The sequence below is a fragment of the Carettochelys insculpta genome, chromosome 28 (genome assembly GCF_033958435.1).
Source record: "Carettochelys insculpta isolate YL-2023 chromosome 28, ASM3395843v1, whole genome shotgun sequence".
Classification (NCBI taxonomy): Eukaryota; Metazoa; Chordata; order Testudines; family Carettochelyidae; genus Carettochelys; species Carettochelys insculpta.
Window position 1 is genome coordinate 2,757,091 of NC_134164.1, and position 22,457 is coordinate 2,779,547.

Genomic DNA, 22,457 nt, shown 5'->3' on the forward strand with positions numbered 1-22,457 from the left:
TGCCTGGTGATTTCTATCTCTGCTCTGTATTGTCATATGAGAAACAATCCCATTCCAGGCACATCCCATTGTCCTGGCACAACCAAACCCTGACCTTGCTTTAAGTTATGGTAAGAGGAAGCTGCATATGGAATTCGGTGGTCCTAGCTCATAACCATTTAGAAGGACTCGGAGGGGTCTGCAGCTTCACAAACAACAAGCAGTCTTGTAGCACTTTAAAGACTAAGCAATGTATTTATTACATAATGAGCTCATTACCAAACAAATACGTTGGTTAGTCTGTCAGGTGCAACAGGGCTGCTTCGTTTTCATTTAGAACGCGTTCTCAGACAGACAGGCGGACACACCGACGAACACGCTCTCCCAAACATAGCGTCAGTTCTAACCAACAAGCTAAAACGGGGCTCGATGTTACCTGGCAGCCTCCCCGGCTCCCTTGCCAAATGGCCAATAGATTGAAAATACGCCCTGGGTCGTAACATCGCAGGAAGGCTTGGCTCATGTTTGCGCCCCAGCAGCACGTAAAGGTTGCTGCCTGTGCTCTGCCACTTTCCTCTTTTCATTTACTCTGCAGAACCGTTTAACCCGCTCAGAGAAGGGCAACAGGGCTCGTTTTCCGTCCCTAAAATCTGGTCTGATCCCTTTGTTAACTAGTTTATAACTTCGACAGTGGGGAGCAAGCAGCACTCTGGGGAGTAATGTTCAGTGGTTATCTGCTTGTAGGTATCTACAGTGCTTTTTCTGGGACTCAGCTGGCTCCCCACCTCTACCCTCAGCCACTGCTGCAGCTGGGGCTGCCAAGGTGCCGGTACTTAGTACTGGCAAATACTGGCACAAAAAGAGTGCTGGCTATCTACATTGGCAATAGGCAAAGATCCAGCCGGGGAAGGCAGGTCCCCGCCCCGTCTTTCTGCCACCTCCCTGTGGAGCCATGCCCAGCCCTCAGCCCCCACCCTCTGACAATCCCCACACCCGTTAGTGTCCCCCACCCCAGCACGTGGTGTGACCCCACCTTTCCTGGCGGGCCTAAGCACTTGCCCTCTATTGGCAATGTGGAGCCTTGGCCGCAGGCCTAACTCTCTCCGGACTCCTGGGTATCTGTCCCAGCTGCAGGTGACTGGGTTGCTGCAGGCCTGACTCCAGCCCTCCCAGGGCAGCTGAGCACACCCAACCATCCCAGGGTGGCTGGAGAACTTAGACATTTTGGGGAAGGTAATGTCTTCCCTCGCCTCCATTGCCCACTGCCCAGGGGTGTCTTCCTAGAAAGGTACGTATTACTGGGCTCGTCAGTCGAGCCAAGACAGATCTGACACCATCTGATGGATGGTAGTTGAAGCTGGACAATTTCAGACTGGAAATAAGGCGTAAATGTTTCACAGTCAGAGCACTAACCATTAGAACAATTTACCAAGAGTCGCAGCCGGTGATCCCTGTAAGCCGGGTGCCCAGGAATGATTCAAAAGCCTTCCAGATGATTAGCAGAGCGCCCACAGCTAGGTTTGGTTTCTCCTGGTGGTGCCCATTCGCGCTGTCCTTGGTGCACATCCCAAAATTTATTCTGCGCATGGAGGGAAAAGATTGGCGGGAACTGGTTGTGGCAGATTCCTTAACAATGGCCATTTTTCAGTCAAAACTGGTCATTGCTTTAGAAGCTCTGCTCTGGGAACTGTTTGGGGGCAGCTCTCAGGCCTGTGTTAGGCAGGAGGTCACACTAGACAACCAGAGTAGTCCCTTTTCATCTCGACAGCTACGAATCTGTGCACCACCCCAAAACAGTGGGCTGCATTCAATGTTCCCTGACAGCTGGGTGCTTGTGCGGCTGCATAGGGGTGATTCAAATGCTGCCCAGCTGATTGTCAGAGCACCCCCTGCTCGGTTTTCTGTTTCTACCGGTGGTGCCCATTCCTGGGAGCACCAAACAGAAATTATTCCGCCTGTGGGTGTTGAAAATCCACACGCGTGAAAAGGACTAGAAGGAATGTGGGTTGTGTTTATTTCAGTATCTCTGGCTGTCTTGGGCAGTGCACCGGCACGAGATCTATGGGCTTTGAATGGCTGTTCACACAGGGGTAAGTTTCACCCGCTGTGATGGATTTACAGTCTTTTCTATTTACACAGACACTGTTAGAATCCAGAAGATCTTCCAACCCCGAATATGACAAACCTGAAAAAGTCATTCAGCTCCTGAACCCAAGCAGGTGGGGCTTCTGTAAATGCTGATGGGTTATTTTGAATCAATGCTACTGTATTCACACACAAAACATATCAGCTTCCTTCCCAAGGACTCCCTGGCTGACTAGAACAGGGAAGCCTGGGTCTCCAGCGGGGAGCAGAATGTGGTCAGACTATGTGTGACACGCCAGGAGACTCCCTGTACGATGCCTCATGATCGAGGGTGTGCCTCTGAATCTTTCTGCGCCTTCTTTCCCTCTCTGTAACTAGGGATTGTGACGCTTCCTTGGTGGGGCTGGTTTATTCACGCTGTCAGCTGTTTGTCGTAGGGTGCCACAGATGTACAGAACCTAGCACAGCAGGGTCTGGATCCAAGCACAAGCCCAGGGCACTACTGTAACAGACACGAACAACCTCAGAGGGGTTCCCGCATCAGCCTGTAGCTTCACAAAAGGGAAGCAGCAATGTTGCAGCTCACAGACTAACAATATTATTTATCAGGTCATGAGCTTTTGTGGGTAAGACACATTTCCTCTTTTTCTGAATGAATGAATGACTGAATCTGATGGAATGGGTCTCACCCACTTCAGCATTCATTGACTTACCCATGAAAGCCCATTACCTAGTAAATACACTGTTAGTCTTCAAGGTGCTCCAGGACTGCTCATTAGACATGAATAACACGAACCAGAAGCTGTTGGGCAAAGTGCCCAAGGACGTGGAAAGTTGAAGATTGTCCTCATCTCCCCAGGTTCCGGGCAAGGTTCTGGAGTTGGAATTGTCTCCTTGCTGCCAGATGTGTCACAGACAGACGGGCTTGTTACACGGAAGAGATGCAGGGATACGAGGGCAGAGTAAAGGGCGAATTAGATACGGGGCAGAACAAAGGCGGCACATTCTCTCTTCAGGTGCACGTGTGCTGTTGGAATGAGAGTGTTCCGCAGAAGGTGTTTTTCCCTTTGGCTCTACCTGACACATAATTACAGCCTGACCTTCTTCTTCCCTGAGACGCTGCTGGGAATAGAATGATCCTAACGCTTCGCTTCTATCTAGCACTTTTCAGCAGTAGAGCTCAATGGACTTCATAAAGGAGCTCACTGTTATTGGGCTCGGACCTGAACCCTCACCAATGGTACTCGGGCAAAGTGAGAGGCCATGGGACACGAGGCAAGGTCCTCTCACGTCAGTGACTCGTTAAAAGATAAGAAACAAGGGTAAGGGACGGGGTCCGTTTTCACAGGGGAGAGAGGTAACCAGTGGGGCTTCCAGAAGGATCTGTCCTAGGATCTGTGCTGTTCAGCAGATTTATAAGGGACCTGGGAAAGGTGGCATGTAAGGTGAGGAGTCCAAGTTTGCAGATGACACTAAACGACTCAGGTTAGTAGAATCAAAAGCTGACTGTGAAAAGCTGCAAAGGGATCTCACAGAACCGCGCAACTGGGCGACAAAAGGGCAGATGACGTCGAAGGCGCATACATGCAGAAGAATGCATACTGGAAAACAATCCCAGCTCGACACACAAAATGATGGGGGGTCTAAATTAGCTGCTGCCAGTTGTGAAACCGATCTTGCAGTCACTGCAGATAGCAGGCTGAAAACATCTGCTTAATGCGCAGTGGCAATCAAAACAGCCGAGGGAATGTTAGAAGCCATTAGGAAAGGAATAGACAGAAAATATCACGATGCTGCGACCTAAATCTGTGGTACACCCACATCTTGAACACTGTACTGTGTGCTGTTCTGATTGCCCCATCTCACAAAGGAAAACATAGGGAGGGAGGCAATGAAAATTATTAGGGGTATGGAACCTTTGCATAACACAAGAACCAGGTGCACCTAATGGAATTAGTAAGTGGCAGATTTAAAACAAGAGAAGTATCTCTTTGCACCAGCCCTGGTTAACCTGTGGAACTCCTTGCCAGGGGATATTCTGAAGGCCAGAAGTATACCTGGCTTTAGAAAAGCATTAGGCTCAGACTCCTGCCAGCTAGGTCCATCAATGGCTATTACTCAGGGTGATTAAGGGTGCAGACGCATGGTCCTAAATCTTTGACTACCAGAAGCTGGAATTGGGTGACAAGGGATGGATCACTCAACAATCGCCCTGTTCTGTTCATTCCCCTTTGATGCATCTGGCATTGACCACGGTCAGGAGACAGGGTACTTGGCTAGATGGCCTACTAGCCTGACCCAGAATGGCCATTCTTATGTTTTTATGTAGATGGGGAAACTGAGGCACTCAGTGGGGAAGTGACTTTGTCTCAGATCATCTAACAGGCCAGTGACAGAGCAGAGAACAGACCCCCCCCCCACCTCCTGCATCTCGGTCCAGTGCTGCCCAGCACTAACACGACCTCATTTGCTTTGCTACGCCAGGGATGGAAACACATGGCAGGTGAAAAGCAGGCCAGTGAGTACTGTGGGGCGTTTTTAGTGACCGGAGTGAACACAGGCTCCTTTCTGGACCCACTACGCTGGCAGCCGCACCCCCAGACTCCTGGAAGAGGCGAGGTGGGGGAGGATTGTAGGACACACAGACCGTGCCGCTTTCTAGCAGACGCTGCAGTCGGTACAAGGGAGGGAGCGCTGATTGTTCCCCCAGCACGGATGGGAGGAAGGGGCTGAATAAGGCCGGAAAAGGCCCAGGCTCCTGGGGTGCAGCTGGAACCTTTCTCCATGGCCACCTCCACCCTGTGGACAGCTCCCAGCGGTCCTACCCCAGGCTCCCCACAGCTCGGCCAATACCCCCGCCACTGAGCTGCGGTACCGTCTGCTGATCGGTCCCACTTCTTTCCCTCCTGCCCCAGTGCCACCACCCCACTGGGCCAGGCCTCCCCCACGCCAGAGCCGACTCTGCTGGCCTGGCAGCTGCCTTTGTGCGCTGCACCAAGGTGGGGAAAGAGACCAGTGAATTCAGCGCACGAGTGCCCCGGGGCGGCCTGGGTGGTAGGTTTCATTAATCCTGCTGCGACCGCGGCTCCTGCCCAGCCTGCTGCCCACTGCGGCAGTGCAGGGCGCGGTTCAGCTCTGTTACCACGGGCGTGCCCTGGGGCTCAGTCCTGCATCGCGCCGGGGAGCAGGGTGCAAGCTCTCAGCCAGCTTCGCATTCCACCTGCCTGCACCCCATTCTCAGGGCTCCTGTTGCCCTCCCCACTCAGCTACAGGGCCTACAGACAGCTCCAGCCAGACTGCAGCAGGGGGCTGCTCCAGCGAGTGGCTCAGGGCACAGCCTGCAGTCCTGCAGCTGGCTGGGGGGTGCGTGTCAGGAGGAGCAGGGCCCACTGAGCCCAGCTGCTCCCCTGTCGTGTCCGGGCTTACACCCCAAGCAGGGCCCCACCAGTGGCCTCTCTCCCTGCCCAGTGATCCCTGAGGCACCTGCTGAGGGTCCCCTCTATTTTTTTCCATCCAGGTGTGGAATAAATTTTGTGATGTGCACCAAGGCCTGTGCACCGCCGATAGAAACACTGCAGGAGAGTGGCTGAGCTGGGAACTGAACTCACACCTCCAGCATCCCATACAGGACCGCTACCCATGTGCCTTCCTGCTGCAGCGCACACCTGGCCGGCGCTTGCCCCCTTGCTGCCCGGGCTGGCCTGCCCTGCAGATCGGAGAGGGTTGCGACACATTCGGTATGACGGAAACATGGCAGAGGTGGTGCTGCTTTCCCTCCTGCAGGGCCAGTTGCTAATTACACCCAGGTGCCAGTTCCGTGGCACCCCGTAGAGAGCAGCTTGTGTCACTGGGGTGGGCTGGGTCTGGGCCAGCCGCGTGCAGAGCCTGCACCAAACCCCACCAGCTCAGCAGGGAATCCCAGTGCTGGGCACAACCAGGGTCTTTCCCCCATCCCAGCCCTCTGACGGCAGCAGGCGGCTTGACACGCGCCTGGTCTGTTCTAGGACGAGCAGCATTGCCACGCAGGCAGCTGTGCGCCTGTCTCAGCCGTGCCTGGGGGCCATGCCCTTCCCCCACTCAGCTGCTAAAGAGCCCGACCTATTGGGTGCCCCTTGGGTGCGAGGCTCCGGGGAGACCTGGGGCAGAAACAGGAGATCTGGTGCAATCTGGCCCATGATACCCACAGCCGTACCTGCACCCACCACCACCGCCGCTTGCGCCAGGCACCCAGGCTTACACTGCGGCTCTGCAGGGCAGGAGGGTGAGTCGGTGTGGGCGGGGTCAGAGACACCTGAGAGGCAGCCCGGGGCTTCTCGCTGGGGCAGGGGCTGCGGTGAAAGGTTTGGCTGGTGTGATCTATTTCTTCTGGGCCCCCCTCTGCCCACAGCCCAGGGGTCAGTGCTCTGGAGCCATGTTCCCTGTAAGCTGGGGGCTCAGGCAGCTGCTCAGGAGAGATTCCAGTGCCGCCCGGCTGGCTGGCAGAGCGCCCTGCTAGGGTGGAGCGTTCTGGGGTGGTGCACATGGACACACACCTTGGTGCACGTTAAAAATTATTCCACACAGGAGTGGAAACCATTACAGGGACTGTTGCAAAGCCCAGCAGCACGCAGGTCCTGAGCAGCAGTTTAGGGCCTGGCGGAGTCAGGGTGTGAAGGGGGCCCTGGAGCTAATGCCTGAGGACTAGGTTGGGAGCAGCGGGGATTGGCCCTCAGCCAATTTATCTCCCACCTTTCACCAGCCCCAGCCCAATGGGAAAAGTGGGCTGGGGTCCCCCCACTTCCCTGGTGTGCCTGCCAGCCCCTGGAGGTCAGACCCCTCTGGGGAAGGCGGGGGAGGGCTCCCACACCCTGGATAAATGCCCCCTCTGAATTTCCGTTGGTCCCTGGCCCCCATGACCCTGCTCTCCACACAGAGGGTGAATCTGCAGCCAATGCCCAGCTCCACAGGCCAAGCCCCCTCCCTCAGCGAGGCTGTACGCTTTCAGCCTGGGGCAGGTGGCTGGGGCGGGCAATTCCTCCCCCGCGTCCCAGCTGTTCCCGGAGCCCCTGGGCAGGGGGAGACGGGGCAAGCCGCTTACCTGCTCCCGGATCCTCTCCTGCTGGCCCCGGAGGGCCAGGGCATGCTGCGGGTACTTTGTCTTCAGGTGGTCCATGAAGGCGTCCCGCTTGCGGTCCATCTCGGCCTTCTGCAGCCCGGTGAGGGCCTCCAGGCTCTGGGCCGCGATCACCGTGTGCCGGCGCTCGGCCGTGTGCACCAGCCCCACGTTGGAGAAGCGCCGGGTCCCGTTCCCCAGGGTGCGGTACTCGCGGGGGTACTCCGCATCGTCCGCTGAGATCATGTGGGGGCCGCTCCTCTCGGGATCTACGCGGGACAGAGCAGAGGGGTCACGGTCCGGCCGCCAGCCTGGGGCGCTGCGCTCGCCGGGGGCATGGAGAGGGGCCGGGCTGGGCCGGGCCGGGGAGCCGCTCGGTCGGGGCTGGAGGGCGGCTCTGCAGAGCCCGGGGAAACGGCCAGGGGCCTGGCTCTGCGCGCTCGCTCCGGTGCACGGGGGCTGCGGGGGGCGGACGAGTCCCACAGCCGCGCAGCTCGGCCCGGCTCGGCCCGGGCAGTGTGCGCAAACCGCCCGCGCGGCCGTGGGGGGATGGGGGGGGCCGGGCAGCGGGGCGGCCATGGGGGTGTGGGGGGGGCGGACCTGGGGTGGCCGTGGGGGATGTGGGAGGGGGCTGGCGCTGGGGTGGCCGTTGGGGGGTGAGGGGGGGCCAGGGTGGCTGTGGTGGGGTGTGGGGAGCCAGGCGCCGGGGTGCCCGTGGAGGGTGAGGGGGCGCCGGGCGCCGGGGTGGCTGTGGGGGAATGGGGGGGCCGGACGCCGGGGAGGCCGTGGGGATGTGGGGGGCCGGGCGGCGTGGCGGCCGTCGGGGATGTGGGGGGGCGGACCCGGGGTGGCCGTGGGGGGCGGTGGGGGGCCGGGCGGAGGGCGCCTGAGGGGCGGGGCTCGGTCTCACACTGGGGCTCCCCTCTGCCTAGGCCGGACGCCCGCAGCCCACGACTGACCTGCGCCCCGCCCGGCCCAGCCCGTGCAGCGGGGGTTGGGGGGCGGCTCCCCTGAGTCACAGCAGCCCCGGACCCGGCCTGGGGGGACCGTTGCGGGGCGGGGGAACCGGCTCCCCCGGGGGGAGGCCACCAGCCCGGCCGCTCTCGGGCAGAACCCCGCGACCAGCCCGGGCGCCCATTGCCCCGGGGCAGGCGAGGGCTGGGTCAGGGTTGCTGCCGAGGGGAGGCGGCGGGGCCGGGCCGGGACACGGGCAGCCCCGGAGACGGCGCCGCAAATCAAAGGCTCAGCGGCTGCGGGGCAGACACACGCGGGGGCGGACGGACGGACGGACGGACGGACAGACAGTGAAAAGGAAACGGGGGGCGGGGCGGGGGATCCGGTCGGCCGGCGGCGCTCGGGGCCAAGGTCCTCAGCGAAAGCAGCTCGGCCCCCCCCCGGGCCCCTGGGCTGCGGGCGGGTCTCTGCCGCCTTTCCCCAGGGCGCACGGCGGGAGCTCGCGGAAGCCAGGCCGCCCGCGGGTGACCCCAGAGCCGCCGCGGCTGCCGGGGGAGGTCGGCCTCGGCCTCGGTCCGCGAAGGACCAAAGCCCGGCCGGGCCGCGCGGCGCGGCGCGGCGCGCAGGGGTGGGAGGTCCCATCTCGGGCCGGCGCGGGAAGGTCGCTGCCCGAGCAGATCCCGCTCCCCACCCCCACCCCCCGGGGGCCGCCCGGCGCGCGCAGCTCCTCTCCGCAGCCGAGTCCCCCCGTTCCCACGGGGAAATCCGCCCCGGCCCCGAGCCCGCCCTGCAGCCCGACTCCCCCAGCCCAGCAGCCGGGCTCCCCGGCGGCCCGGCCCGGCCCGGCCCGGTCCTCCGCACCAGTGGCCACGAGCGCTCGGGCGGGCCCCGGGGAGGGGCAGGGGCGGCCCAGCTGATCGGCGGCGCCTCCGTAGGCGGTGTCCGGTGGCCCTGGCACGTCCGCACTCGCCTCCCAGCACAGCGTGCCCGGCCCCGGCTGGAGGAGGCCCTCCCGGCCTCCTCTCCAGCACCCAGCCCCGGCTCCGGCCCCGGCCGCCCGCATGGCCCCGGCGGGAGCGTGCAGGGGCGCACGGCTGCTCCCTGGGCAGCCGGCCAAGCCGCGCCGGCGTCGGGGGCCGGCGGCCCTAGAAGCGTAGTGGGGCAAAGGCCGAGGGCGGGCAACGGAGCCTCCGCGGCTGCCGACGGGCCAAGCTTGTGCCGCCGCGCCGGGCGCCTCTCCCTGCCCCGGGGCTCCGGCGCCGCCCGCGGGGAGGGCCACGTGTCAGCCCCCGCCCCGGCTCCGGCCCCGCATCAGCACGCGGCTGCGGGCTCCCGGAGCGCACCCCCACAAGCCCTGCGCCAGCCGCCGCGCGGCTCCTGCCTGAGCCCCAGCCCAGCGCCCCGCCTCGCCCCAAGGGGGGATCTGCTGGCGCGGGAGCCCGGCAGCGCGGCACAGAGGCAGCGCCCTCCGCCCTCGGCTCCACCGACAGAGCAGGAGAAGCCAGTGGAGCCGCCGCTGGCCTGTGGGGTCCGCCTCCCGGCCGGGCTTCCGCCAGGCCCCCCACTGCTCTGTGCTGGGGCCCCTCCACCCTGCCCAGCTCTTCCGCGTTCGCTCGTCCCGGAGCGGTTAGTCCAAAACCCGCCAGCCCGGGCCAACGCCTCCCGCTCCTGGGAAGCCTCAAACTACTCACCGCCAAGGGCCGGCCACACGCAGCCCCGCCTGTTTCGGATGAAAGCCCCTGGCAGCTGCGCTCCCACCCGAACTACCGAGTCCACACAGCCTCCTGCTTTGCGAATCAGCCTCTTTCCAAAGAGCCCTGATTGCCCGTCTGCAGAGCCCCGCGCCCGCAGTCCGTGCTGGGGAAGAGGCCCCATTCCTCCTGCAATGCGGTTTGCCACACTCGGAATCAGCCGCCCACTCCCTCCAGGTTATTACGATAGTGGCTGCCTTGCGTAGACGCTCACACAGTAATTTCGGAAGAGCGGCCCTGCAGACACCCCACCCCCGGCCAGTGCTCCCGGACTGAGGGGGTCAGGCTGACGGTCCGGCTACACAGCAGGGAAGATCGACCCAGCCACGGTCGATCTCCAGGAGTTCGATTTAGCCTAGTCGGGAGATGCTACGTGGAACGAACAGGGCGCCCCACTTAGAGCCCGTTAGGGCCTCAGTGAAAGTCCCTCCGCTTTAGCTGGGTAATTAATGTAGCGGGATTGCAAAGCTGAGCTCGGCCCCGCCCTGCGTGGGTGGGAGCCCCTCGGAAGCCTGCCTGCGACGCCGCAGCTAAGCCGCACAAGCCCACGGGAGTAAGGGCCTCATCCAGCTTTCCTGGCCCCAGTGGAAGTGGGGTAGTTACATTGGACGCACCTAAATCCTCCCCACCCAGCAGAACCACTCCGTCCCCTGTCCTGTGGCGCGGATTCGCCCTGGGGCTGGGACACGTTCCAAACAGCTGCCCTGCTCCACCCCAGAGGTGGCTGCATGTCCGAGCCTGGGGGAAGGGACCGATCCCCGCACTTTAGTTTTGTCCGGCGCTTCCCGGAGCTGACCTGGCGGTGGGAGAAACTGGAGCTGCAGCCCGAGGGTGCGCCGCAAGCCTGGCCCGCCCCATGGGGGCTTAGGCTGGACTGGAGGGAGGTGGTACCTCCGGCTTCTGAAACGGCGCCGACTGCTCAGCCCCTGGACACACCCGCCTCCTGGCAGCAGCGACCCCCCCGGAACTGCCTGCCCGGGCCTGGCTCCTGCGGGCGCAGCCCAGCTCGAGAACAATGAAGGTGCCCATGTTCCTCCTCGGCTCAGGCGGCCCCGGCTTCCCGAGCAAAGGCCTTCGCAGCCCGGTCCCGCCCTGCAGCGCCAGCCGGCTGCCCTGAGCCCGGGAAGCGGACTCCCACGTGCCCAGCACAAGCTGCCTGGGGCGGGACCTGCCCTTTGCCCCGGGCTGTACAGCACCGAGCACGCAGCGGCCCGGCTCAGCGCTCCCCCGGCTTCCTCTGCCGGCATTCCAAAATCGGGGCGCCACAGGGAGCAGCAGGGAAAAGCGGGAGGTTCCCAGGGTGGGCGGGACACGGGTCCGGGGGGATATTTTCACTCCTCCCACCCCAGGAAATAGGGGAGCAAAGCCCGGCCGGGGGGGGCCCCTCCTGCAAGGCACAGCAGAGACGAGGCGGGGGCAGCTCCCGATCGCTCCCTGTTGCCAGCTGGGCCCGGGCTGCAGTTCAGCCCCGGGAGAAAACCTTTCCCTGCCCGGGTCCCTCTCCAGCCCGCGCAGACAGCGCTGACGTCTGCCGAGCGGGGCCGCATCACGCACCGCTCGGGGCCCGGCCGCCTCTCCCGGGCACAAAACTCCACAGGAGACAGGTGCCTTCCCGGGGAGCCCCTGCCAGCCCCACGCCCCGGGGCCCCAGGCCAGGCCCTGCTCCCGGGAACTCCCCGCCGCTTTCGCCACCCGCCCTGCTCACCTGCCGACCCCGGTGTGCCCGGGCGCTGCAGTGCGGCCGCAGGCCAGTCTATGGGGCGCGTCCAGCCACCCCCGCCCCAGCGAGAGGCTGACTCCTGCCCGCGGAGCCCGGCGCCCCGCCAGGCCGCGGGGATCGGCAGGAGCCGCTCGCTGGAGACCCCGGGCGCACCAGGCTCTTTCACCCACAGCCTCTTACTGAGGCTTCAGAAACCCCCGCGAGGCCGCGAGCGGGGCTGGGCGGATGCGGCGCGGCCCGGAGCAGAGAAAGCGCCTTTGGAGAGGCGGCGGGACCCCCCCGGGGCCCCTCCCCGGCTGCCACTAGGGAGGCGCCGCAAAGCGGTGCGCTCGGGTCCCTCCGAGGCTGCAGCTGGCGGGGCGCGAAGCCTTTCACCGGGCGAGCCAGCGGCTCCGCGGCCTCGCCCGAGCGCCTGCCCCGGAGCTAACCCCTCCCGCGCCGCCGCCTCTCTCCGCCCCGGGCCCAGCTCCTGGGGCTCCTTCTCTCCCGCGCTTGGGGAGAGGCGCCAGCCCCGGAGAGCCCCTCACCGCCCAGCTCTGCCGAGAGACCATCAGGCAGCGGCTGCGGGCGGCAGCAAAGTCCGCGCAGCATCCCTGTGCCTGGAGGGAATTAACCCGCCCCAAGGGGAACCCGCCGCGCCCCCCCCAGCCCCCTGCAATCACCGCCCCGCCCCGCCGCGCCCCCAGCCCCCTGCAATCACCCCCCCGCCGCGCCCCCAGCCCCCCCAGCCCCCTGCAATCACCCCCCCGCCGCGCCCCCAGCCCCCCCAGTCCCCTGCAATCACCGCCCCGCCCCGCCGCGCCCCCAGCCCCCTGCAATCACCACCCCGCCGCGCCCCGCCGCGCCCCCCAGCCCCCTGCAATCACCCCCCCCGCCGCGCCCCCCCAGTCCCCTGCAATCACCGCCCCGCCCCGCCGCGCCCCCAGCCCCCTGCAATCACCACCCCGCCCCGCCCCGCCGCGCCCCCCAGCCCCCTGCAATCACCCCCCCCGCCGCGGCGCAGCTGGGCCTGGCACGGCCCCGCCACTGCCTCCCGGCTGCCAGAAGGGTCACCGCGTGTCCCGCACGCTCCAGCAGGTCCGTCCCAACGCCTGAGCGTCAAGAAGGAGTTTGTGTCCTTAACGCACAGGCGGCCCCGCTCCTCCCGCGGAGGGACGAGCTAGGGCGGCGAGTGAGGCGCCCAGCCCTCGGCTGCTGCGGGAACGACGCCGGCACCGGCAGCCCCCTGGGCACCGCCAGCTGCTGCAGAGGAGGGCGCAGGCACCCCGCGGGTTGCGGAGTAACTCGGCCTCCGGGGAGGTCCCTTCCTGACCCCAGCAGTTGGCGGCGGCCCGAGGCCCTCAGACACGTCCCTGAGCCGCTCCCCGTGTGCTAACACCCGTCCCCTCCCTTTCCCAGCCCGCCCACGCGGCTGGTCTCCCCCGCGGGCGGCGGCGAGTCCTCCAGGCTAAGCGGGCGCTCCCCGGGACGCGTTCCGCGTGCGGCGGGGGCACCAGGCGGGCCGGGGCGCCCGCTGCTGTGGCAAACAGCGGGTGCTGCAGCGCCTCCTTCCTCCAGGTGCCGGCCGGGGGGCGCCCGGTGCTGAGTCCTCACGCCGCGGCAGCCGGAGAAGGAGCAGCCCGGCGGGCGGAGAGGAACCACGAGCCGGGCCGGCTCCTGTCCCTGCCGCCACGCGGAGCCGCACACCGGCAGCTGGGAGGAAAGGGAGGCGGCCCCTCCCCGCCCTCGGCGCCCCCGTCCTGCTGGCTGCCAGGCTGGGCCCGTCGCCCCGGGCGGGGCAGGAGGTGAGCGCAGTGAGGGAAACTGCAGAAGCGACGAGCCCGAGGCTGCGGCCGTGGCAGGGACTGAGCCCGGGCGTCCCGACTCCCGGGCTCCTCCTGCCCCCGGGCTCGGCCTCCGCACGGGGTCACGCTGCTGGGCGCACCCCCAGGCCGCACCCGGTGAGGGGCCGGAGTGCGCGCCCCGCTGCCCTCCAGCGGCCAGAGCGCAGCGGCCGCGGGGAGAAGCGGGCTGGCAAGGGGCCGAGGGGGGCCGCTCGGGAGCCAGGCGGGCAGAGCGCGGCCAGAACGACCCCGAGGGGCCGGGGATCGACCCGGGGCGCGACTCCGCGGGGCGCCGGCCTTGCGCGGCCCGGCCGAGAGCCGGGTGTCAGCTGCGGCTTACGGGCGCGGAGACTCGGGGACCCGAGATCAGCCAGCGACGGGGCCAGGACTCCCCAGCGCGGTGCATCCGTGGGCCCCTCCAGCCCATGCAGGGCGGCGGGAGACCGAGCTGGGAGCCAGCGGTGCCCGGCCGCGGGACTCCCGCGGCTTCTCCCCCGCCGTGCGCGACCTCCCGGGACAGGCGCTTCCCCCGCACCGGGCCAGGGACACCCCACGTGTCAGCAGGCCCCGTGCTCGCGGGCAGCCGCCTGGCCCGGGGCCCCGGCTGCAACCCCTTCTGCGAGCCGGGCCCGGAGAGAGCCGCGGCCGCGCAACAGGGGAAGGGGCGACTCGGGGAGGTGGACGCGGCAGACTCGGGATCTGTTTCGCGGCTCTTCTCTAGGGGCCTCCCGGCCCATGGGAGCTGTGGGGGGGGAGGGCGCCCAAGGGCGCTCGCTCCCAGGGAAAGGCCGGAAGAAGCAGGCACGTTTGCAAGAGCCGTTCGGGGAACGGGACAAAGTGGGTTTGTTTCGCGTGGGAAAGAGAAGCCCGAGGGGGCAGCAGAGCGGTTCTCCCCCGCCCCAAAGGGTGTCACAAGGAGGAGGGAGAAAAAAATGGTTCCGCTGGCCTCTGAGGATGGGACAAGGAGCCCGGGGCTTAAAATGCAGCCGGCGAGGTACCAGGTGCGTAATCAGCGCCCGGGCAGCAGGGCGCCCTGTACTTTCTCCACCCAGGGGCAGAATGAATTTTATTATGTGCACCGAGGCACGGGCGAGTGTGCACCACCCATAAAAACACACCTGCCGGCTGGGGGCGCTCTGCCAGTCCGCCGGGCGGCACCTGACTCTCTCCGGGGCAGCCGCCCCAGCGCTCAGCCTGCAGGGAACGCTGCGGCTTCTCCATCGCTGGAGCCAGCAAAAAGCAGGTTAGACAGACACTTGCCTGGGCTGGGCTGGATCCCGCCGAGGGGCAAGGGCCTGGATCCGGTGACCTCCAGAGGCTCCTTCCAGTTCTAGGCTTCGCCGAGTCTCTCCAACAGCCCCCGTGCAGAGCCCTGCCCAGAATCTCTCCAGCCGCGGCGGCGCTGGGCGCAGAGACCAACCGAAAACCTGGCCCGGATGCAGATGCCTAGAGGGGAGCATCCTCTGGCACCGTGGCCGACGCTCGGGCCAGCTAGCTCCTGGGGGGCACAGGGTGGAGACTTCCTCTGTGGAGACTGTGAGCTCTGGACTGTACTGAACTCCAGGCCTGCAGCACGTGGCCCTAGGGGGCCCCAGTCTCCCTGGGCCCTACAGGATACAAACCAGGAGACGGCAAAGCCTCTCCCTGTCCCCACGCGGCTGGGATGATCCCAACCCTGCACGGTGCTGCTTGGTGGCCAGAGCGCAGGCTGGCAGTCAGAAAGCTGGGCTGCTGCCTCCCTACGTGATCTCAGGAAGCCGCAGCACTGCTGCGTGCCTCAGTTTCCCCAGCAGCAAAGTGGGGGGCGATGCACAGCGGAGGGAGCGTGGGAGAGGCCTGGTGTTAGATGGGGGATGAGCCGGGTATTGGTACGGAGGGGAAGGGGGAGCGCTGGTTTATATACGGCCTGAGGGGGACTTTGCTGCCTGCTCACTGATCTCTGGCTAGCTCAGTGGTGCTGGAACAACTTTTAACGTGGGGGTGCTGAGTTTTGCCCCACCCCACTCCCCCCCGACCTCACTGAGTCCACACCCCTCCCTGCCCCTGGATGGGGCCACAACTGGGAGAGGCTGTGGGGCTCACGGCCAGGGCCCTGGCGACTGCAAAGGAGCCAGCAGAACTCGAGAGGGAGTGTACATACACCTGCCTCAGCAGCACCTTGCAGACGTGTTTCTCCTCCTTGGCTCTAGGGGTCCCTCTGCTTTTTTTCTGTCCATGGGTGGAATAAATATTGCTCTGTGCACCAAGGCATGTGTGGATGTGCACCACAAGTAGAAACACAGGCTGCCGGCTGCAGGCGCTTTGCTAATCAGCTGGGCAGCACCTGAATCTCTCCCGGGCGGCCGCCCAAGTGCTCAGCTGACAGGGGACGCTGCTTGTGTCCCTGGGGTGCAGCCCTGGAGCCAGCTGTCGCAGCGTTGCCTTGCCACACAACTCCATCGCAATAGCCTCCAAACCTGGTGACCCTCTGGTCCTGTCTGGCCCCATTGTATCCAGGATGGATTCAGTGGGAAATTACCCCACGGATGCAGCCATGAGGTGCTCACACACACCAGCTGGCTTCCTGAGATCAACACACACTCCCTCGCCCTCATCGGCTAACTAAAAGCCCAGCCCGCTAGGACTGAGCTCCTGAGACAGTTCTGAGAAAGACACTTCTGCCAGAAGCCAGGCTTGTCTCTATCATCCCCGACGAGCAGCTCTTAAGCAGAGAGGACAACTGCTCCTTCCAGACTGGCTGCAGGACACAGCGGAGGGGAGGGTGCATGAACAGAAGCTAAACACAAAGAGAATCCACCTGGCTCTGCAGTTAGAGGCTGCTCTGTATCCAGGCAAAGGGAGAAAGGCCTCCCCTCCCTCTCCCAGCAGCCTGACCTTTAGCCCCGGGACAGAGCCAACCTGCTTTGGAACCGCACGTGGTCTGATCTTTGCAGCTATCAACCAGCTCTGAGCTCACCTTGAGCTGTCGGTTACAGCTGGGTGCTCCAGAGGCCCCTTCCATCCCGCAGCTGACCCTTCCCAGGGCATGATTCCTCCCCCCGCCCAGGAATGTCACCTGGCTGCAGTCCCAGGAAAGGTTAAACACAGGGGCACGCTGAGAAGCCGGCGGGGCAGGGCCGCGGTACACTCCAGCTGCTGTCAAGGGCTGCGACAAAGAGGACTGAGCTCAGCTGTTCTCCACGTCCACTACACAAACATGAGCTGTGCTTGGGGGGCAGTTGCAAGGGGCAGAGGGGGCACCAGCAGACAGCTCCCAGGCACGCCTCCAACCCCCCTGCGACAGACACGCGCATTTCGCCGCATATGTTTCAACCACATGAAATATGGTTTTGCTAATCGCAGGCGTTTAAAGCCGCATGTCAGGTGGAATCTAAGGAGACAGCTCCAGGCCCGTCGGCTGCTTATGTTCATTAGCCACAGGCGCGGTTCATTACGAGACACGGATTCACAGGGAGTGACCGGCAAGCAGGGTTGTTACCGACCTGATTAGAAAGGCACTGACCTCGCTCAAGTGCTGCCAGGGAATCGGTCGGCGTTTAACGGTCACAGTCAATGGAGGCCCGGATCCTCAGCAAGGCAGAAAGGCAGGCAGGAGGGCTCAGGCTGGCCTTCCCCCTGCCTGCTGCAGGAGGTAGCTAATGCAGAACCCACCTTCCCAGGCCCGATGCTAGTGCCCCTTCCCGTCGCTGGACTAGAGTGGGGGCAGAGGCCAGGCTGGCCCGAGCCCTGGCGAGGTTGTCTCCATGGCTGCTGACGGCTGTCCCACTTGCCCTGCCAGAACCCATGGCATCCTCCCAGCTCCCAGCCAGCTCTTCTTCTGCTCACATCCTCTCCGGGCCTGGCACCTCCCCCTGCTGCCCCCTGAGATCCCCCAGCCGCATCTCACTTTCTCCCAGTCCTTTCAAAGCTCCCTCTGTTTTTCTGGCTATTTTTATCCCTTCGGAAATGTCAGGGTGTTCCCTTAAATGAGTCACATGGCTGGGGTGACAGGCACCCGTCTGCCCTGGCCTCCTGCTGTCTGCATACCCACTGACACAGCCCCCTTGCAGTAGCAGGGAGCTCTGTGTGCAAGGGATGGGAGTGTGGCTACCCAGGCATTGCTGATTACATTCAAGGCAGGCGCTGCGCTCTTAAAGGCACAGTCCCTGCAGGCCTGTGGAACCCTGCACTCTGGTTGATCAGGGGGGCAAATGCGTCCAGAGGTATGTAAGGATGGGTGGGACAGCTCACTGGCCTGGTGACTGGGTCAAGGTGGCACAAAACAGAGAATGGCATAGGGAGGGGCCAATGAGCCCTCTAATTTTTTCCATCCATGTGCAGAATAAATTTTATGTGCACTGAGGCATGTGAGGATATGCACCACCCAGAGAAACACAGGCTGCTGACTGTGGGTGCTCTGCTCATCAGCTGGGCAGCACCTGAATCTCTCCTGGGCATCCGCCCAAGCTCTCAGTTTAGGGAGGGGCAATCTAGGGCCTCTTCTCCGGCTCTGGCTCCGTCACAGCTGTGCAAAGCTCAGTTCCTGCACCTCTCTTCACATGGGCAGGCCGAGACCTGAACCCCTCCTGCCCCCAGCCTTTGGGCAGAGGCAGAGGCAGACCTGATCTTGGTGGCACGACCCCCCGCCCAGGCTGAGTGCAGCCATGGGAACAATTCCATGCAGAAATCAGAGCACGGATGCTGTGCGTGAGCCTGAGGGACCGCGGTGCCGCAAGGAGCTCCCGTTCCTAGCACATTATTGCGGTGCCACCAGCCCCCCATCACTCTGCAGCTGCACCGGCTGCCACAGGAGGAGGGTGGCCATGGTGTGTGCTGGAGGGAGCAGTAGGGTTCCCTGTCTCCCTGCCAGCCCGACAGTCCTCCTGACAAAACAGAACCTGCTGCACAAAGGGCTTGGGACGTGGCGGGTCTCCAGAGACAACCTGACCCCAGCCCTATCAGCAACTGCTGGGCTTCCTCCATACACAGCTGGTTTCCCACCCCACACCAACACCTGGTGGGGAGGGGGCATTCATGACTGCAGGCAGCACATTCCAGCTGAAATCTCAGAGCCTGTCCCTGGATTATTTCCCTTCTCCAGGGGAGAAACTGAGGCACAGAGAAAGTGACTTGATCAAGGTCACACAGTAGGACAGTGGCAGAGCAGAGGATCAAAGCCCAGGAGTCCTGCCTTTGAGTCAGTGCTGTCCTCACTCAAACTTGCTGCTTCCCTGTACAAGTGAACTATCCCACCCTCACCCGCTGAGTCAGTTCAGATCCTGCCACACCCAGATTCTTCTCCCTAGAGACATTGCAGTTGTGTCCCTCGGCTCCCCTTGTGCTGGGTGCTGTACAAACACAAGAGACAGTCCCTCTCCCACAGCCTTACACCCAGCCCACACAACCCAACCTCCACTGCCCACTGAGCTCAGGGCATTTGGCTTACGGGCCCTATACCCCAGCCTGGGAGGGGACACACTGCCAGGGGCAGAGCTGGCGGGGGAGATTCGGGGAGAAGTGGCTCTCTAGGGCTGAGGGGGCCTGGACAGGATGGGAGCTGCTCTGAGGGGGCGAGGGACTAACGCCCACATTCAGGTCTGGCCACGCCAAGCGTCCCACAGTTCCTTTGCAAGCAGGATGCAGCAGCATCTCCTCCCCCATCCCCCAGCGCAGAGGCGCAGTTGGGGCAGCACACAGCTGCTGTCTAACAGGGCCCAGCGATGCTGGGCAGCCTGCAAGGCCAGCGAGTGCAATGGCGCTTTCAGCCGGGCAGGGAATTCAGAGCGGGCGGCGCACAAGGGGCCTGCTGGAACGTCCCAGGAGCCTTGGGCTGAACCCACTCCCCTGGCCGCCTTCCCCCAGAACACTTGAACAGCTAGCGGCGGGTGGGACGCAGGTAGGATGCCCCTTCTGGAAGACGCCAGCAGCGCAGCAGCTGTAAATCACCAGCCTCACTTCTGGCAGCAGCCTAGGGACGGCAGAGCAGCGCTGACCTTGACTAGTCCATGGGGTGCGATGAGATCACTGTGGGAAAGGGGTTCCCGCTAATTTTTTTCACCCACGTGCGGGTTAAATTTTGTCATGTGCACCAAGGCATATGAAAATGTGCACCACCATAGAAACACAGGCTGCCGGCTGTGGGCGCTCTGCCAGTCAGCTGAGAGGCACCTGAATCTCTCCTGGGTGGCGGCCCAAGTGCTCATCTTACAAGGAACACTGATGCAGGAGGGTTTTTCTGTACCCCTTTCCCCACCTCTACCTGCCCCTTTGCCCTGGATCACCTGGGAAATCTGCACATGCCCTTTAGTAGCGGAGGAAGCTGCTCAGCAACGTTAATTGAACTAACTCATCCTCATCATCATCCAACCACAGACCCCAGCCCCAGCAGCGACTCCAGCAGAGCCCAGAAGCCGCGTGCTCGTGTTCTGGGAAGCAAAGGAGCAGGCGCGAGTTGAATTACGACCTGCTGACGGTATTAAATAGCCGGATGAAAACAAAGCGGCCTCAGGATCTCTCTACAAACTAATTTGTGCAGATTTAAAACCCCGCCAAGGGCCCTTTGCTGATCAGCTCGATGGAAGCCAATTAAGCTGGCCTTGTTCACACAGCACTCGCTTGCCCCGAGGTGGCTTTTGAACTGGACTGCTGCCTGCACTTGGGTTTGCTTCTGCTCCCGTGTACTGCCCTCGCGGCCCCTTCCCAGCAGGAAAAAGGGGAGCTGCCAGTTCGGTGACAAGCCTGGCCCAGTTTGCGTGGTCCCTGGGTAGGCCTGGCTGCATCGAAAGACATCCGTGGCAGAGAAATCCACGGATAACAGGGTGAAGCCACTCTTCCTGTCTTCTACCTCTGTCTCACTGTGACGAAGTGGGGTGTGCGAGGGTTTTATTCCCCTGGTTTGGCTGCATGTGTTTTCTGCTGTCCTGTAGTAACCCAGGTGTGTGCCTCAGTCTCCTCAGGGACAGCATCAGTACATACTTGGTAACTGGAGTTTCACTGTGATGATTTCTCACACATAGGCAAGGACCCTCCATGCCCTTTGTAACCTTCACACCCAGGGAATACCTTTCTTCTCCGGGAAACAGGACAAAGGAGGGAGGAGGGGCCTGGTTGCTTTGAAGTGGAACTGGGCAGGGGAGTGGGGCAGTCTCGTCTGCTTGGAGAGGGAGGAAGGAGGCCAGGGCCCCAGCTCAGGGACCCCCTCTGGACCCCTCTCCCCAAGACGGATGGTACTGATGGCATCTGGTTTCTGCACTGACGTGTATTCTACGCTGTGTTCCTGTCGCCTCATAACCCTTCTGTTCTCCCTGTCGACTGAGAGTCACCTCTGACTGCAGACAGGGTGCAGGGCCTGGGGACCCCCTGCTCTGTGACACTCTTCCTGGTGAACTCTTAGTCTCTCTCCCCATAACCTCTGTCTCCCCGCTTCTATCCCTTCCCCTCTTCCCTCTGGGTCTGTGGACAACGGGGGGGGACAGCAGAGAGGCCAGACCATGTTGGTAAGGCTGCAAATACATCTCTGTGCTTCTAGGACAGGGAAAAGCTCTGGCAAACCAGACCTAAGCTGCTCCTCAGGCCTCTGACCAAAGGTACAGCCTGGAACAAGGTGCAGAGTTAAAACTACCCTCCAGAAGAAGACCAGATATCTTAGCACCGCTATCTGGCATGCCTGCTGCCAAGCAGGCTCCGCTGAGCGATGGCCCCTTTAGGACAACGCTGTCAGCCAGCAGCCAGTCTTGCACCATCAAGGGCACATCTTTGCAGGAGACATCCAAGTGACCACTTCCCTGCCAAGCTGCGGCTGAGCTGGAAGGGAGATAAGGAGACATCAGCCTTCCAAGGTGCTACATGCCTGCAGCAAGACCTGCTGCAGGAAACCAGCCTGCAGAGGGGCCGGTAAGGCCGTCTGAGTGGGGGCAGCCAGCTGGGTGGAAGCAGGTGCGAAACATCCCTCTGCCATGCATGTAGATCTGTTCTTAAGGTGACCTTTTGCCCCAGCTGGGGAGAGGGCCAGCCTGGGAGGTAAGCTAGGCACAAACAAGGTGGTCTCCCGAGAGCAGCTGATAAAAGCTGTCAACCTGGTCCCTGCATTTGCACTTGCGTTACCAGACATGGCTTTGCTCTTAGCTTCCAGGCAAAGGGCTTGCTCCAGATGGGAGGAATCGACAGCCCTGCACTTCTGGGGCACAGGGAAGGACCAATCCCCTTTGCTTGGCTGGTCACAGACAGGGAGCCAGCCTTGTTAATTGCAGGGTGTGAGCTGGTAGGGATGGACAGGGGCTGTGCACACGGCTGCGGTCACACGTCCATCACTTCTCAGCTGAACTCCACATATCGCCATGTTGGCTGGTCAGAAGGACACCACCTCTCCTGGCCCCATACGCTGGAGGATGGGACCAGACCACCTGGCTTGCTGCCTGCCTTTGAGCAAGTCACTTCATCTCGCTTGGTTTTCTTTCCCTTTGTTTCACCTGTGAGTCAGGGCTCCCTCTAATTCTTCCTGCCATAGCTGGAATAGATTTTATGTGCACCAAGGCCGGTGTGGACGTGCACCACCAATCGAACTACACTCTGCCGGCTGTCGGCATTCTGCGCATCAGCTGGGCAGCATCTGAATCTCTCCTGGGTGGCCGCCCAGGCACCCTGCTTACTGGGAACCCAGCTGTGAGTCCTCCAGCACAAGGGCTGGTTCTCAATGCCTGTCAGCAAAAACGAGGCTGCGGTCTGAGTCGGGCCACGGGGAACCTCTGCAATATCAATAACAAGGCCATCTCCTTGCACTGCCCCAGCATCTCCTGTCCTGGCGTGGTAGCACGCCCTTCAGGGCAGGAGAATTGCCTTCATCTGCAAGCACGCAGCACCTCCGCCCAGCCCTGCAGGTGCTCAGCACCAATCAGGATACACAGCGTGTAGGCTGCTGTCTCTTGGTGTGCGTCATGCAAGACGCGGCAGCAAGGAGTGCAATGGCAGGTTACCGAAATTAGAATCAGGGACCCCTTGCGCTGCCATGAAGTGCAGCTACCTCTAGGGTAGAGCGCAGCCGTGCACAGCAATGAGCAGCTGACAGCTCCAGAAGG

General features: G+C 62.9%; 1 protein-coding gene across 6 annotated transcripts in view; it reads right to left on the reverse strand.

Annotated features, from left to right (window-relative positions):
• SRCIN1 (SRC kinase signaling inhibitor 1) overlaps nucleotides 1–22,457 on the reverse strand; it is a 148,241-nt gene that overhangs the window by 81,468 nt on the left and 44,316 nt on the right. For 2 of the 6 annotated variants that reach the window (XM_074979065.1, XM_074979064.1), the window contains exons 1-2: nucleotides 8,972–9,530; nucleotides 7,142–7,425 (exon numbers count right to left, since the gene is read on the reverse strand). In XM_074979065.1, the coding sequence (XP_074835166.1) occupies nucleotides 7,142–7,425; nucleotides 8,972–9,173 (486 nt within the window). In that variant the 5' untranslated portion in view covers nucleotides 9,174–9,530. Of the gene's footprint in view, nucleotides 1–1,408; nucleotides 1,448–7,141; nucleotides 7,426–8,971; nucleotides 9,531–16,906; nucleotides 17,007–22,457 lie in introns of those variants that run through there. The other 4 variants (XM_074979069.1, XM_074979068.1, XM_074979067.1 and 1 more) reach the window with 3 other exon arrangements.